The sequence below is a fragment of the Megalobrama amblycephala genome, linkage group LG3 (genome assembly GCF_018812025.1).
Source record: "Megalobrama amblycephala isolate DHTTF-2021 linkage group LG3, ASM1881202v1, whole genome shotgun sequence".
Lineage (NCBI taxonomy): Eukaryota > Metazoa > Chordata > Actinopteri > Cypriniformes > Xenocyprididae > Megalobrama > Megalobrama amblycephala.
This window is the reverse complement of record NC_063046.1, coordinates 635,235-652,639: the sequence shown is the minus strand read 5'-3', so window position 1 is coordinate 652,639 and position 17,405 is coordinate 635,235. Positions and strand designations below refer to the sequence as shown.

Genomic DNA, 17,405 nt, shown 5'->3' with positions numbered 1-17,405 from the left:
ATGTTACAGATTATTAAACATTTAAGATAAAAAAAATACTGAGAAAACATTTATCTTAAACGGTTTACAGTATAGCTGTATAATAGGCGTAATATTCCGCTCGATCAACAGGTGGCTCCGTGGCGCAATGGATAGCGCATTGGACTTCTAGGCATATCTAGCGATGTGATTCAAAGGTTGTGGGTTCGAGTCCCACCGGAGTCGCACTTTTTAAATTATGATCGTCAAGTATATTAATTATATAATAATAATAATACTATAATAATGCAACTACACGAGTCCTTTTGTGCTATAAATATAATAAAGCTTGATTGATATTTGTTAGATATTGTAGACACTCCTTATTCTGAACAATCGTCATTGTCCATGCAAATCATTTATTTCTGTTCTGTTTCTGTATTTGCATAAACACATTTAATGAGCATCATTAGCTGAACAAATTCATGTGTTTTACAGCTGCTGTGAACGACATATGCAAACGTACGTGTGTGTGTGTGTGTGTGTGTGTGTTTGCCTTAGTGATGGCTGTCATTGTCTGTTATTGTGTACTATGTATGAAATGTATGATTTGAAGGGGAAACTTAAAATCCTGTCATCATTCACCCTCATATTGTTGCAGTGATCTAAACCAAAAAACAGCAACAAAAACAATGATCACTAAATAATCATAATATTAAATAATAATAATAATATTAGTTCATGTGACTCATGCAGAACAAGTCTCATATTACAAGTCTTCTGAACCCACAGGGCAGACAGAAAATCTATCAACTTTCATTCCTGTCCTTCCTGACCTACAGGATCTGACGGATCACTGAACTTTTTTTCTGTAACATCAAATGTCAGCTTTATAAGCTAATTAATAAATGTTATTAGTTAAGATAACACACCTAATGTTAACCATGTCGGGAAAAAGCAGGTGATCGTTATCTGACAGTTACTTATTATTTTTATGGGTATAAAATAATAATTAGCAGGACAAAACTAATGATAGCTTACTCTAATTACAGCAATCGATCTCCTGTAACGTTAGTTGAACTTGATTTAAAATGGCAGGACCGTTTCTGACGATTTAGAGTTGTTTCTAGTGGCATATTATATTGATTTTATCTACTGAATTTGCTGTTTCAAAAATATTATTGCTCTAGAAACAGAATAGCCTATTATTTTATAGGTAGACTTTTAAATTGTGTATAATTTTTATAGTCTATTTAAAATACATGAATGATGACGCAGTCGTCTGGGCGGAAGTTTGATATCGTGACTCCGCCTCCGGCTCCACGACGATTCCTTCTGCGCATGCCCAGGCTCCAAACTTTTTTTTTTTTGACGTATTGCGTAACGTGTCAGCGCCCATTCATCAGCCCATTTTGGCTTCAGTTCATTACAATGGAAGGAAGCGGCGTCGCGTCGTCCATCTTTTTTTACAGTCTATGTTCCTGTCCCCTTATATTTAAATCTCATCTGTATTTTCAGCTGCTGTTCCTCCAGCTGTCCAGCAGAGGTCAGTGTCTCCGGATTGACTCTCCTCCTACTGGACAACACTGACACTACAACTGAAAGAGCTTGAAATAAAATAAGATAAATAAAATATGCTTAAAATATATATAATAAATAAAGTATAAAATAAAACAAGCTTAAAAAATAAGTTTGAAATAAAATAAAATAATCTTACAATCAAATAAAATAAGCTTAAAATGAAATAAAATTAGCTCAAAGTCCCCCTGTAGTCATCAATTTTATCCCTTAAAACTCAGCAGCTCAGACAGTGAGAGTGTCGGACTAATGGCGAGTCATGCACTATCAGCTAATTCTGCAACATGTCACATGTGTTAATGCAAGAAACAGTTTGTTGAATTTAAAATCCTGGAACCCTCACAAGAAGTAACACTTGGAGACAGTCACTCTGTTGAAGCAACACGTGGAGTTGTGCGGCTGAAGATGACATTGACTGATGGTAAGACAGAAGAATGCAAGTTGAATGATGTTTTGTATGCATCCACAACTGTCATCCACAACTGTAACTCAGTCTGGAAAAAAAAAGTCAAGTTCACAGAGAACAGATGCTGCATCATGGATGTTAATCAAAAGTCGATTGCTACTGCAACAAAAGAAGGCAGTCTCTATTATGTGAACTGTAGAGAAAGTGAAAAGGTGCATGTAACAGAAAATGTGAATGTGCATTGAAGGGGTGGATTCTGGAATCCGCTGCCGCTTCAATATATATCTTTTAAGTTATTAATCAACATTTATCTTTCTGTTAAATTATTTGAATGACTTCTTCAACGTATGTTAAAGCATTTATTTTCCTTTTCAAACACTCGTCAGCATCCTGATGCATGGAGATACGCTTCTTATCTGTCCATGTGTGGAAGAATTCTTCTCTTTGCCAATCAGAATCTTTTTTACCTTAGTAATGACGTAGTCAGTAGATTCTCCCTTATGAAACAAAAATATATTGCAGTATATTGGAAAATATCATGTAATATATTAGGCAATATATTCTTAAATATGGGATTTAATATTTATATTTTCTAATATATGCATAGACCATATATGTATATATAATGATACATATAAAAAAAATATTGCAATCAAAACCAAAAAGGCACTATATTTTTACATGTAATATAATTTTATATACTTTACTTTAATATACTGCATATATGCATGTGCTATATATATATATGTGTGTGTGTGTGTGTTTATACATACATATACATACATATATATATATATATATATATATATATATATATATATATATAGCTGAATACTTCCTGACATTCATTGATGAGAATACTCAATATGTTAGCTGATGCAAAACGACCTCAGAAGTTCTGTGCTGAAGCACTATCAACAGCTGTGTATCTGAGAAACAGAAGCCCAACGAAAGCAGTGAAAGGAATGACTCCTTTTGAAGCCTGGAGACAGGTGAGATAGCAAATGTTGATCATCAACGTGTATTTGGATGTACTGTATATGCACATGTACCTAAAGATGAATGGAAGAAACTTGATCCCAAAGCAAAGAAATGTATGGAAAGGAAACAAAAGGATGTCGACTCTATGATACAATTCACGAGTTCACACTTACAAATAAGTCAAGTCATCTTCATTTATATAGAGCTTTTTTCACAATACATATTGTCTCAAAGCAGCTTCACAGTGACAATAGGAAAATTCTTATCGAGCTAAAGTTGGTTTTTGATTGAATCACTTCCGTTGTAAAAATTGTTAATTATTACTTTAGGGGGCGCTTAAACGACACCTTTCCTACTGAAAACCGAATAACTTTAATGCATTCTTGCCGTTCATTTACGTGTTTAGTCTAGAGGTTTGTGTGTGTGTGTTTGAGTGTGGGCACTGCAAAAAATGCTGTTTTTGTCTTGTTTCTAGTCAAAATATCTTAAAGTTCTTAGATCAAGAAGCATTTTCTTGACAAGTAAAAATAATTTTCTTGTTTTCAGAAAAAATAAGTCAAAATTAAGTGAGTTTTTCCTTAAAACAAGCAAAATAATCTTATATCAAACCAAAAATAAGATATATAATCTTGTTTTCAGTTTGATATAAGATTATTTTGCTTACCCCACTGGCAGATTATTTTGCTTGTTTAAAATATAAAAGTTACATAAAATCTCACACTTTTTGTGACAGAAACCTCATCATGTTTGATGAATCAAAGGCTTAACTTCAGAATTTGAACTAAAATCAGTATTCTTATAATTTCTCTGAACATATTTAAGACAAATTTCAACAAACTTTAAATTACTTTTTCATAAACTTAACAAAAATAAATAAATAAATAAATAAAAAATAATACAAATGTAGGTGTGACAAGGTTGTGATTTTTTGCCCAAATTGGCCACTGCTCTTAATCTTAATCTTAAATCTTAATTTACTTAGGAAAAAAAAACACATTACCAGCAAAAAAAGCACAGATGGAAAATAATTTCTAAAAAGAAGATAAAATGTATGTCATGTTGTTAAACATTATTAAAGGAGGCATTTCAATTAATACAAAAAGCTTTTAAAAATATATTTTGGAGACCCAATACATAAAATACACTGAAAAAGGTCAGAGGGACTCAAATTGTACCGGTTATGCATCAGTCTCACGAGGGTCTGATTGTACAGGGAACAGCGCCATCTGCTGGCTCGGACAATTCACAACAGACATTACGCTGTTTTATCAGCTGAAAATATTCCCATATTGAACTGCAAGCTGTCTAGACAGACACATTTGCACCTTCGCCTCACTTCCTTTGTTAGTTTCAGAAGTGCTTCTTAAAATACAATAGCATAAGCAGTAATTTTCCTGAACAAGCTGTTTTTAAATGTCATAGAAGACAGAGAGAAAACAAATAGTAATAATAATTTTATATATCATGAAAATAAATGACAAACCATAAAAAAATCCTCTACAAGGTAAATAATATTATTTTGTTAAAAATAAACACCAGCACTCACTAAACACCAATATATGGGTCGTTCCTGGGATTCAGTAATATTTCAGTTCCTCAGACTTTTTTTTGGTTCACCAAAATGAAATGTTAAAAGCTTTTCACAATACTTTGGTATGTCAATTATCTTAAATAAAAATAGGCTAATTATTGCATTCAAATAATTCCTTATTTCTGTCGTACTTAGAGATAATTTAACAAAAACTGCACAGTGCTTATAATATGTGGCAATATTTCAATTATTAATGTGTAATATTTTCTTGTGAAAAATATTTTTATAAAATATTACACATTAATAATACTCCGTCACGCCTACAATAATTTACACTCCACCCATTACATAATACCAGATATCATCGGTCTCTTTCAACAGTGGTACAGAAGGTAAGTAGTGTCAAACTTTTTCATATTTTTTATTTGTTTATTGAGTTTGAAAGTAGATTATTTGGTCATTTATTTAATAATGTAGGCTACTTGATGTGTCACGAGCGAAATGTGAACTTATTAACTGTCCATGATCATTTTGCGAGCAATTGAGCATAAAGAAAAATGTCACGTCGCAATATTGGAAATATTTCCGTGTTAAACCATTAAGGCAGGGACATCACACAAGCAATGTGCAAACTTTGCGCGAGAATTATGCCGCTGTAAAAAGTACACGCAGTCAGTTTATAATTTAGCTTTTGAAAGTGAAAGTAAAGAAAAAAAGAAAAAAAAAGACTGAGCTGAAATATTACCGAAACCCAGAAATGACCCGTATATATTTCTTTACACGTTGAAAGTAAACTACACAGACCACTGGAGTAAATTTCCAAGAAACTTGCAAGCGATTGAATGGATAATAAAGCTATTTCACTGATCACGTGACTTTCAGGAAAACCACAAACGGTGCTAATATACGCACATGATGTGGTGTAATACTACCAAAACAATAATAATCATAACCTCTGTCTCCATACCAAAATCCCAGATGGTAACACAGTGATTCATCTTTTATAAATCGTAAAAAAATAATGTCTGTGACGCCGTGAGCACGGACACTGTTGTGTAGACTGTAAGTATTTTAAATGTTTAACTTTAAAATGTTAAATGTTTATTATGTATAAATAGCGCTCATAAACGTCCGTCGAGATCAAGAAAAGATTTTGGTAACCCAAAGATATAACAATACCACCCAGCACTAGTATAGCAGGGGATTTATGAAACTGCAGTTTAATGTTATGCCATTAAGCAATGACATTCTTCCTTGACAACATATCATTTTTTTTTACCTTTACACAAGCAAATTTCATAAAGTGATTTTCTCTAACACTCTCATACAACTGCAAAGATCAAATTGGATCTGATGAACACTGTGTAAAAAGGGATACAACAACTTGTCACGGGGACAGTGCCCTTAAAGGGCATATTGCAGGTTAGAGCTTTAGTGATTCAATGTGTAGAAAAATAATGTATGAAATAGATTTTCTTGAAAAAACAAGCATAAATACGCTACATAGGCTTCTGGAGTCGTTTTTTGTGAGAGAATTTTACTTCCGCATCTGAAAAATGCCAAATCGGACGTGACGTCACTGAAGGGAACGCGATCAATATAAACTATAGGAAAACAATGGATCGCAATGACAGTTCGGATGCTGAGGAAATTGTAAATGCTTATTAGCCTGCTATGTGGTCAAGAGAGCAGGGACAGGCCAGAATTAGACAGAATAACGGTCAAAAGAGACAAATTGAGCTGTTGTGTGAGGAGAAGCAGTGGAGAACAGGACAGAGACCGGTGTTAGCTTATAGATATAACGTTAGGTAACGACATGTGCTCAGATCACAATATGATTATGATCATGAATCAGGCAATAGCAAAGCTATTGATAATCTAGGAGTAACTGATTACTAATAACAGAAACGAATAAACTTTGATCAAGCGTATGTCACACGCGTTAATATCCGTCCACACTAACGTTACGTGATATAGCCGTTTCTCATCACGACTGATTTGGTAGTTAGCAAATGTAATAATCAAACACAAAACTTAAAATGTGCACCGTAAGTCTTCATCGAGCTGCATCTCTGACGGATCCGTGATCATGTCTCCCACCGGCGGCCAAACATATAGTTAACTTACTGTATGTGTTTCATGTTATCCTTTATTCATTAATTCTGTGTTATGAGTTTATTCCGTGCCCATTCACTGATAGTGTGAGGATGTATGACGCCGTGATTATGTAGTTGTGTGAAGTTGAATGTATATATAAGTTTACATACATGGCATGCATGAAGTTGGAGTATTTAGCTACCAGCACATCATTCAAAACTGTTTTGTGTGAGACTGTACGCATGTGTACATAATTTGTATTCAGTGTTTAAATTGAATACATAATTTGTATTCAGTGTTTAAATTGATTCAAGTAAAAACGTTGAAGAAGCATAGCGTAAGTTTATTCATTTAATATAATCATTTACAGAAGTATTACAATGTTGAACTCCATCATATCGCCAGGATGATAATCCTCCAGTCTTAAATGAACGCGTTTTTCGACGCAGATGCAGAAGTGAAGTCCCGTCTCTTCACCTGCACAAAACAAACCCCGGCACAGAAGATAGCAGCGTAGTTTTTCTTGTTAGTAAACCTCTGTACTCGATGTCCTGACAGGCTGAAGTTTGTGCAACCTCCACAAACACAATAATTTACCATTACGATGATAAATAGAATACAAAAACTACCGAAAACACACTGATTCACGGCCGCTGTTGCTAAATACCAATATATTCTACACTGAATCAACACAGAGCTCTGCGAACATCTCCCTGTAGTGACGTAAAATGACGCGACGCTGAAAAAAAAGCGGTTTTTACAGAGACCGTCACTTTATCTACTAAATTAATGCCCTTATGTCTCGCAAAACATTTTTAAACCCTGCAGTACCTTTTTATATGGTATTTTTGTACAAGGTTATATATTCATCTCGAAAAAAATGTTAAACCTGCATTATGCACTTTAAAAGCACATCTTTTACACCTAAAAGATTCATAGTAGTACCTTAAGTTAAGTATTGCTACTCCAAGCTACAATAAATATTCCATTTAGTGGTAAAAAAAATAAAATAATAAAAATAATAATGCAGTGCGTCCTTTTAAGGGTACTGCCCTACACTGTCAGAAATAGGGGTACAGTAGGAGTCCATTTCTGTCCCCCAAGGTACAATCTACACTAACGTACCCCATAGGGTTTATTATTGGACCTCAAGGTACATGTATGTACCTTTTTGAGGGTCAAAAAGGTACATATATGTTCCCAAGCATTAAAAGGTACATATATGTACCGTTTCTTTTAAAGGTTAAGGTACAATATCAAGAGACAGCCTCTGCTAAGCCCTTTTTTTTTTCTTTTTTTTTTTTGTAAAAGTTATTTAAATATTTTATTAATTATTTATGGTAAATAAATAACTTGCACTGTAAAAAAAATCTGTAATTTTACAGAATTTTACTGTTTTATTTTACAGATCTTTCCTGTATATTGAATATTCTGTAAAATTACAGAAATATAATGTAAATTTAGTACATATCCGCCGTAAAATAATGTGAAAAACATGTAACTGTGAAATAACATAACATTTCCGCTTTTTTATTGGACTTAATCACTACTCTGACTGTTCCGCTTGTCAAATTAGTTCTGCTGCGTTCAATGTTTCGTTTCGTAACGGATTTCTTTTCATAATATCATCTCGTAATATAACATAATCATACATTCTTTGTTGAAATACGCGGACATTTCAACTATGAAGAGTTTAAATATTAGAACTGAAAGAATTCCCGCCCGGCGCATTGATACAGTCTCTTCAAATCACACGGTGAGCGGAGCAGCGGAGCTGACTGGAATCACTCGACTCGAACGTTAGGATTGCAGCAGTTCGTGGATGTGAAGCGAAAATAAGCAGGTAAAATACACATTTTCTAAACTTCTCTTTATTATTATATGTTGTTTTTAGCATTTTGAACCATCCGAATGCATGAGTCGTTAAATCAATGACTGTGTGTTTTAATTTTTCAAACGGTGCGGGCCGTTAATCATTTAAAAGGTTTATGATTTTTAAAATTACGTTACGTATCAGTTGACGGTAAAGTGTAGTTTTGTTATTAACTTGACATTATCAAAGTCATAATAGGGCTGGGCGATATATCGCATGCGATTCTCACGCGCATTTCGTCAGTAAAGCCGGTTCCCTGATTACCGCTAAATCGCCATCACCTGCTTTCAAATGGAGTGGCATTTAATAGACAGAGCCGTAGATCACTGATAAGCTACGCAATGATGGATTTATAATTTTTTGGGACTGAATCTACATGAATATATATATCAAAAGTCAAAAGTTTGGAAACATTAGGCCTAGTATTTTTAATGTTTTTGAAAGAAATCCCTATGTTCATCAAGCCTGGATTTAATTGCTAAAAAAATACAGAAAAATAATGGTTTCTTTAGATTATGGATTTGTAAATTAATGTGTCCCATGCACTCATTTCTCTCTCTGTCTCTCTCTGCAGATAAATTGTGTGAGTTTCTGATATTAAAGACATGGTGAAAAGGTAAGAGTTGCACCATTTAAAGATAATATAATTGCTGGAATATATGTTATGTTTTATTTCTCACAAAAAGTTACATATCTCTTCTCTTGTCTATATGAAAAACAGGAAGAGTACGTTGATTCCTGAGGTCCAAATCATTGTTAATAGCCACAGCACCACTTTCAGTGATTCTGTTGAGTCTGCGTCCTACAACTACCTGAACATCTCGTACCCAGCAGGCCAAGGAGCAACTCTGGAGTTCTTGCAGAGGTACGAAACCAGCAGTTAAGTTAATACATCAAAACCGTTATGAAACGCTCTCTCTACATTATCTACATTAATCCGGACACATTTGAAAACACTTCTATCTGAAAACACTTCGGACACTTTTCTGATATTTTTACTGTTCATTTATTAAAAGAGTTCTATAGTAGAGTCCGTTTCATTACTCATGTTGTTTTTTGTTTGTTTGACAGATGCCTTTTCAAGATAAACCCCAAGGGATCAAAAGCTGAGAAGAGCACTTCAAGAAAGCCGATGACGGTCAGTCCACAGCATGTGTCAAACTCCGCTCCTGGGGGACCACTGTCCTGCAAAGTGCTCCAACCCGCTCCAGAACACCTGCCTGGAAATTTCTAGCAATCCTGAAGACATTGATTAGCTGGTTCACGTGTGTTTAATTAGTTTCTGTAGGGCCACTGTCCTGCAGAGTTTAGCTCCATCCCTGAGTTTGACACCCTTATTCAAAAGATTCTTTCTCTCTGAACTGAAACTGCAGACTATGAATAGAAGACATACATGGGGAACATTCTTCAGAAGGAAGTCCAATCTCCCTCCATTCACTTGCACAGACATTTTCATCAGTGTCACACGGACTTTAAGAACACTCACTCTTTCCTGCTTTGTTTAATTGTTTGTTTTTTAATGACTCCTTGTAATTCATCTGTCGACCATTGGTCAGGTTTTGAAGGCAGACTGTTTAATTATTATTCAACTAACTTTTTTTTTTTTTCATTTGTAATATTGATGTATTGTTATATTAAGTATACTGCTGCAGTTGAAACCATTACTAGTTTTAAAACTGTTTTTGGCTTTTTATAAAATAAAAAACTAATAATAAACATTCTTTTGCAGTTAAGACTGGTTATTTGTATTAAAAAGCTAAAGAAAATACAGAAGATTTTATGTAAAATTACGGTTATAAATTGTATTTTATTAACAGAAAATTACTGTATTTTTAAGAGACATTTATTTTACGGAATATTTCAATGATTGTACTGTCAAAGCCAATTTTGTACCCTTTTTGAAGGGTCCATTTTTGTACTGTTAAATAAAGGTACAAAACTGGTCTCTTAAGGTACAAATCACAAGGGTACAAATTTGTACCCTATGCCAAGGGTACAAAAGCTGTACCCTTGAGGGTACAGCCCCAGTGACAAGCCATTGTACCCCTGAAGGTACAATTATGTACTTTAATTTCTGAGAGTGTAGTTACAGCTGCTGTACCCCTAAAGGTACAATTTTTACACTTTTTTTTTCTGAGAGTGAATGACGGTATTATGAGTAATAAATTTGCTCAGACATTAAGGAAAATAAATTAGTGGTTGGAGAATCATTATAATTAGTGTCCCATATGAAGAAGGGCCCAGAGCCAAGAATAACCTGAATATTATTCACCTTACAGAGACTGACGTCATCAACAAACAGATCATGGAAAGTAAGTAATTATTGTTGCACACAGTGTTTTTAGTTTAAAATGTACATTGATGGAAACTCACATTATAATTTTGTATTTTAAAATGTATGATTATTATTATTATTATTATCATCATTTACAGAGAGAACAATCATCCTTATTGGAAAAACAGGAGAAGGCAAAAGCAGTGCCGGGAATACGATTCTCGGAAAAGAAGTATTCATCGCTAAAGCTTCAGCTAAGTCTGTTACAGCTAAATCAGAAAGAAAACAAGGTTTTGTTCATGGAAGAAAGATCACAGTTATTGACACACCTGGATTCTTTGACACAGATCGTGATGAGAAGGAGATTAAATCTGAGATTGTTAATTCTCTGATTGAATGCGCTCCTGGTGTTCATGCCTTTTGCTTTGTTCTAAAGGTCGGAAGATACACAAAACAAGAAAATGAGGTGGTACAACAATTTCTGAACACAATGAAAGGGGAACATGTCCTGAAACACACCGTGATCTTATTTACTCATGGTGAGAAACTAGATGACCAGACCATTGAAAATTTTGTAAAGGGCAATTCCATACTACAGGAGCTTGTTGATAAATGTGGAGGACGTTGTCACGTCTTTGACAACAAATACTGGAATGACTGTGATTCAGGGTACAAGAGCAACAGAGTTCAGGTGAAAAATCTGCTGGACACCATCGACAAGATGGTGAAAGAGAACGGCTTCTTCACCAATGAGCTGCTTCAGAAGGTGGAGGAAGATATTCAAGAGGAGGTGAAGAAAAATAAGGACAATTTGCCCCCAGATGAGAAGCGAGAAAAAGCAAAGAAAATTGTTCATAAAAAGTATATGGTGCAATTTGCAGGATTAGCAACAGGGGCTCTGATTGGTGCTCTTCTGGGTGTAGTTGTTGCAGTAGCTGCAGCTTTTACTTTATTGAGACGTTTTTGCCCAATAAAAGATCTAGTAAAAGCCAAGATAGTGGCGGCCGCAGGAGGAGCAGCAACCACAGGAGGAGCAGCGAACGCAGGAGAAGCTGTGGCCGCAGGAGGAGCAGCGACCGCAGGAGGAGCAGCGATCGCAGGAGAAGCTGTGGCCGCAGGAGGAGCAGCGACCGCAGGAGGAGCAGCAACCGCTGGAGGAGCTGCTGGAGGTGCCGGAGCAGGTGCAGGGGTTAGTACAGGTGTGGCAATTGCTGGAGGTGTTATTGGAGCTGCAGCTCTTGCAGGAGCCATTGGAGGAGGAGTCACTGGATGGAAAGCTGCAGAAGAAGCTGATTCAGTGTATGACGCAATGACCAAAGCTGCAAACCTTAACTTTGAGAATGCAACAGTTATGATAAAGAAAATACAAGGACTTGCTGTCACTGCTTTTAATCTAAAGAATAAGGAATAAAAAATGATATTAATTAATTAAAAAAAAAATCATTTATATTCAGTAATGACAATTTCCAGTTTTGTTAACTATTGGCCACATTAAAAGTTGTGGAAAAAGAAACCTCTATAAATAAATAAGTGCTATTCAGATTCATTTTGACTTACTCAGACCCTGCTGTCTAGGATTGTTAATTATTCATTTGTGTTGCAGCCACATATGTTAACTTCCCTGTACATTCATCATGCAGATATGGGCTGGTTTTTGTTTTTTTAAATCATTAGTGATAAACTTACCCAGAATTTTATATTTAGTTCCTCAATTTATCAGAAACAAATTGCCATAATACAATTGATGATACTGTGTAGGAACTGTGGACAAACCAGACACATTAATCATTTAGATGATTCTTTCAAAACATAATTCTAATTCAGAATCAAAGTTCCGGCTCCAGCCATCTACAGGAAAACCAACGTTAATTACTTTTATAACCCCCATGCTTCCTGGCAGCAGGAGAATTGACAAACCAAATGGTCATCCAAGAAGATAAAGAGTCTTTGATCACCAGATCAAAAGAGAACAGAGAAACAATGCAGGCCCTTTTGGTTTCTCTAAGGGACCTAAAACTTTACAGAAAACCCAATGAAGACTGTTCTGCAACTAAAACTGCATCAAAATTGTTCCAAACAATTTTAAATGAACTTATCAAACATATTTTAACTGCATACATTTTAAATTGTGTCCACAAGTACTACCTGTAACCAGTTTTGCTTTAGAAGACCCACAATTCATGTAAATGTGATAACTCTTGAATGACTGACTGAAAGTATGCCTTATTTAGACTTGATTTAATTATTTTCCTCTTTTCTAAATCCTGACTTGAATGAAATCTGTTTAAAATGTATCATATTCCATTTAATCGAAATTATGTTAAAATGGCACTCTCTGCTAAAGCAGAGACGGGAAATAACACCTAGACAGGATGATATCTGATTGGCCAAAACTCCTCTGAGGTGTGAAAAACAACTAAGTTTAAATAGTCAAGTCAAGACAAGAAGACACAAAAAACAGAAGAAAGAACTGGTCAGCCATGACCAGAGTAAGCACAACAATGGAGTAACAAGAAGAACAGACAAGCAGCTCATTCAAGCCATCCAACTTTCAATTTTCTTTTCCACTGAAAGTCTTGTGTTCTAAGTTTTTGCCGCAAAGTTCAACCAACGACTTCTGCCGCTTTAACTCCAGCGACAAAGAGACTTCCTTTCAATTTTCCAGCAAGCTAAAACGTGATTGGTTTTTACCTAACTACCATCTGGAACTGAAAAGACAAACCATCGACTTGGAAAACGCTTCTCTGCATGCCGACGAGGGAAATTCACATTTAAAGTCGTCGCAAGCAAGTACCCCAGATTAAAACTGAACTGGTGCATTTAAATTAACAATTCATGGTTCGTTCAGGTCAGATCTTCCAAAGTGCATAATTTTGCTCGGAATTCATCATATCATACTCTCTCTCTCTCTCCTAAAACTCTTTCTCTCTCATTTCCTTTCTTACTGCAACACATATGAATAAATGTGTGTATGTATGTGTGTGTTCGTGTTAGATTAGTTTGTGTTAGAATAAATAAAGTCTTTTGTAGATTTTAAAAGAAAGTGTCTTGTATTATGTGCTTCTAAAATTTAATGTCTTAAACTGATCTTAAAGTTACCGTGCTCTAATCAGTGTTTTCACGATTGTTGGATATTCATATCCGCTACAAGAGCTTATTACGGCTCGAGCAAATGAACGCTGGACGACTCAGTTGCTCCGTCATAAACTAAACAACTCTTTATAATTTCCTATAAATATTTAATTTGAGCTAATTTTACTTCCTAGGATGTTTTCCCTACAACTGTATTGGTAACACTTTACAGTAAGGTTCATTAGTTAACATTAGTTAACTATATTAGTTAATATGTACTAATAATGAATGCACTTCTAAAGCATTTATTAATCTTTGTAAATGTTAATTTCAACATTTACTAATACATTATTAAAGTCTTGGTAACATTAGTTAATGCACTGTGAACTATCATGAACAAACAATGAACAACTGTATTTCCATTAACTAACTTTAACGAAGATTAGTAAATGCAGTAACAAATGTATTGTTCATGGTTAGTTCATGTTAGTTAATACAATAATATGTTTAACCTTATTGTAAAGTGTTACCACTGTATTACTGTTTCTATACAGGATGTGTGATTGATTATTTTAAGTATAAGTTTGATCTTTGCAAAATACATGAAGTGATGAACATCAGTTAAGATGGCATTCCAAGGACCAGTTTACAACAGGGCTCCTCTCTATCTGCTGGTGTGGAAGAATATGTGCCAGACTGTGATTGGATCCTTGGTCAATGAACATAGATAAAGAAGGGAGACCATCTGCACCCACCACCTCCAAGGAGAGGACTTCTCATTGGACGACAAGTTGACTCTGACCACCAAACTCATTCCTGAGGTGTAGGCAGGGGCTGCCATAAAAATTCCTTCAGGACCTCCTGGATGCAGCAACAGTGACTGAAATAAAGAGAGCCCACAACGATCTATTGTGGGGGAAATTTTGAGTTTCTGTATAATTTCCATATGATTTTACTTATATGCTTATGGTTAAATGATTTAGTTTTTCTCGGAAGTGCTTAAGTATGTGTGACAAGTGAAAAAACACTGAAGTGGTAAACATGTTCCTGTAATGATTTAACGATGTAGCGATTTACTACAGTTATTAATCAATTTATGGGTGGAATATGAATATAATAATTCATAAAGATTTATGAATCATTATTTTGCACATACCGACCCAAGGGGGAATTAAACATATATTGTGCATTAATTACAATGAATTATAATCAATTACATATATGCTTAGTTCTGGTTTAATAATTCTGCAGAGAACTATCGGTCCGTCCAGCAAACTGGTAAGTTATCCACAGACTATTACGACGGAAATATTATCCTCTGGCCAAGAGGATAAATTTCTATGATAGCATCCAAACGTAAAGCAAGGGTATAGGATCGAAACGTTAAAGTGACTTGGTCCTCAGTTGAAAGAACAAACAGAACAATCGAGCATGAATTAAGTGTTTAATATATGCAGCTACGACTACAGAGATTATACGTCTAAAATATATACAGAAGTATACACATATATATACACAAGAGTGAAAATGAAGAAAAGACAGGGAAAGAAAGATGATCAAAGAATGGCAAATTACACAGTTAAACCTTTTTGAGAGAGCCAGCACAGAAGTCCGTGTGTAGCAGTTTCAATGCGCTTGGCTTGGTTGGTCCTTTCCGAGAGGGTTTCTCCGGCGGGGTTTTTCAAACGAGGTTTAAACTGAAGAGTAACTTAGCCGAAGAGAGAGAAGAGAGAGAGAGTCTAAGGAAGTGGTCCTCCCGAGCTGCGCGCGTGGTTGGGAAGCGCGGTCACCTGAGGCGTCTGGAGAGACGTGCACGAGACGATCAGGAGATCACCGGGAGAACAAAGGAGAAGGTGTGTGTCGTTGTTTTTATGGAAACCCAAGCTAACACACCTCCTGAATTGTAGCGGCCAATAGATGCTCAGCACTATTTGGCGGGCAAAGTTCCTTTGTTTGGTCTCCTAGCTGAATTTGCATACTTAATGACTATCAGATCGGATTTCGAGATGGGGTACGTTCTTCACAGGATCATTAAACACATAGAAAAATGCATTTGTCAGCTATGTGACATCTCTCAGTGAATAGCTCGAGTCCGGAGCTTTACGGAGAGATCAAACTCGATAGATCAGAAAGGCATAGAAAAGTAGTTATGGTTTACAGACAAAATTCTACTATTAAAATGCACACTAGCACAAATACACTCATTTAAACACTAGGAAACATGCATAGGCCCTAAAATACATGATGGATATATTTCAGCATAGTTGTATTTTACATATACAGTCAAAAATGTATGATTGTGTGTTTCTGTATGTGTCTGTGTGTGTTTTTGTGTGTGCCTGTGTGTGTGGGTGTTGGAATGTGGATCTGGTCAGTCTCTGGGGGGGGGGGGTTGCTCCTTTTGAAGTCACCAAAGTGAGGAAGTTGGAGTTTTCTGTTTACCCTCGCAGGTCCACAAAAGTGTCAAGTGGGCTCATCTTTGGCAGATCTGTTCGGAGCCGAGATGAGGTTTTACAACCCAGTCCAGCATGCTAAAAGCGTTCTGAACATTCCAAAGTTTATTGATTATCCTGATACGTGTGCATATGCTACATTCCTGATATGGTAAAAGGACAGAGGCTTCAGCCTTGGAGGTTAGAGATATAAAAGTTCTCACTCTTTGTCTTACACTCTGCAGCTACTCGTGTTTCTGTTGATTGTTTAACCTTTGTTTTTGTTTTTTTGAACATTATATTTATTGTTTTTTTTAAATAATACAAAATACAAATTAGTCAGAATAATTCTTTTCCATGTCACATCCTTATATCACACCCCAAACCTCCCTCCCACAGTGCCACAAATAAACCATAAACAGATTAAACAAGAAAAAGGCATTTAAAGTCATATGAGGTTTAAGTATTTTGTCCTGTTGTTGTTATACCCAGATATGAAAGGAAGCTGCCCCAGTGCTTTACAAACAGATCCTGACGTTTCTTCAAACGAAATGCTATTTTTTCAAAAGGTACATAGGATGATACTTCTGTAGTCCACATAAAAGTAGTAGGAGATTTAGGATCCTTCCACCTCAGATTAATGCCCTTTCATTCATCCAGTAATGAAGTGTCCCTCAACAGGATAACCCTAGGCATATTAGTGCTGACAACTGTGCCAATGATCTCTAAGACCCCTTCCCAGTATACCTCTAGATCAGGACAAGACCCTACATGTATAAAAGTGTCCCTCTCTGCACTTTACATCTGGGACATAGCTCTGAATAGGTACTTTTAAAGGTGTGTAGTCTTACTTGGGTGTAATAGACTCTGTGTATCACATTAAATTGAATGACTTTATGACAAGCTTTCTCAGATGTGATTTCCCATTCATCATCACTGAATGAGCACTCCAGGTCTTTTTCCCATTTAGATTTAACATTGCAAAAATTACCAGCCATCAGCTGGGACAACTTGCCATAGATAAATGAGATAAGACCATTAGGGTCTTTTTTATCAGATAAGATGGCCTCCAGGGGTGAAAGGGAAAGGTTGGATAAGTGACCACCTTGCTGAATGTAGTGTCTAACTTCTAGATATTTAAAGAAAAATTTAGAGGGGAGGTAAAATTTCTGTTGTAGCTTCTTGAAAGATATGAGTGTGTC

At 35.6% G+C, this 17,405-nt stretch overlaps 1 protein-coding gene and 1 non-coding gene across 2 annotated transcripts; both read left to right on the top strand.

Annotated features, from left to right (window-relative positions):
• The first annotated feature begins 113 nt into the window (after positions 1 to 113).
• On the top strand, positions 114 to 204 carry trnar-ucu. The gene is given in 2 exon segments: positions 114 to 150; positions 169 to 204. It is a non-coding gene; the product is annotated as a tRNA-Arg (tRNA).
• A 4,539-nt stretch (positions 205 to 4,743) lies between these two features.
• LOC125264222 (GTPase IMAP family member 7-like) lies at positions 4,744 to 13,708 on the top strand. The gene is made up of 3 exons (XM_048183429.1): positions 4,744 to 4,846; positions 10,704 to 10,736; positions 10,858 to 13,708. Exons 2-3 carry the CDS (start codon positions 10,730 to 10,732, stop codon positions 12,108 to 12,110), a joined length of 1,260 nt encoding a protein of 419 aa, XP_048039386.1. The 5' UTR covers positions 4,744 to 4,846; positions 10,704 to 10,729; the 3' UTR covers positions 12,111 to 13,708.
• Positions 13,709 to 17,405: the final 3,697 nt, after the last annotated feature.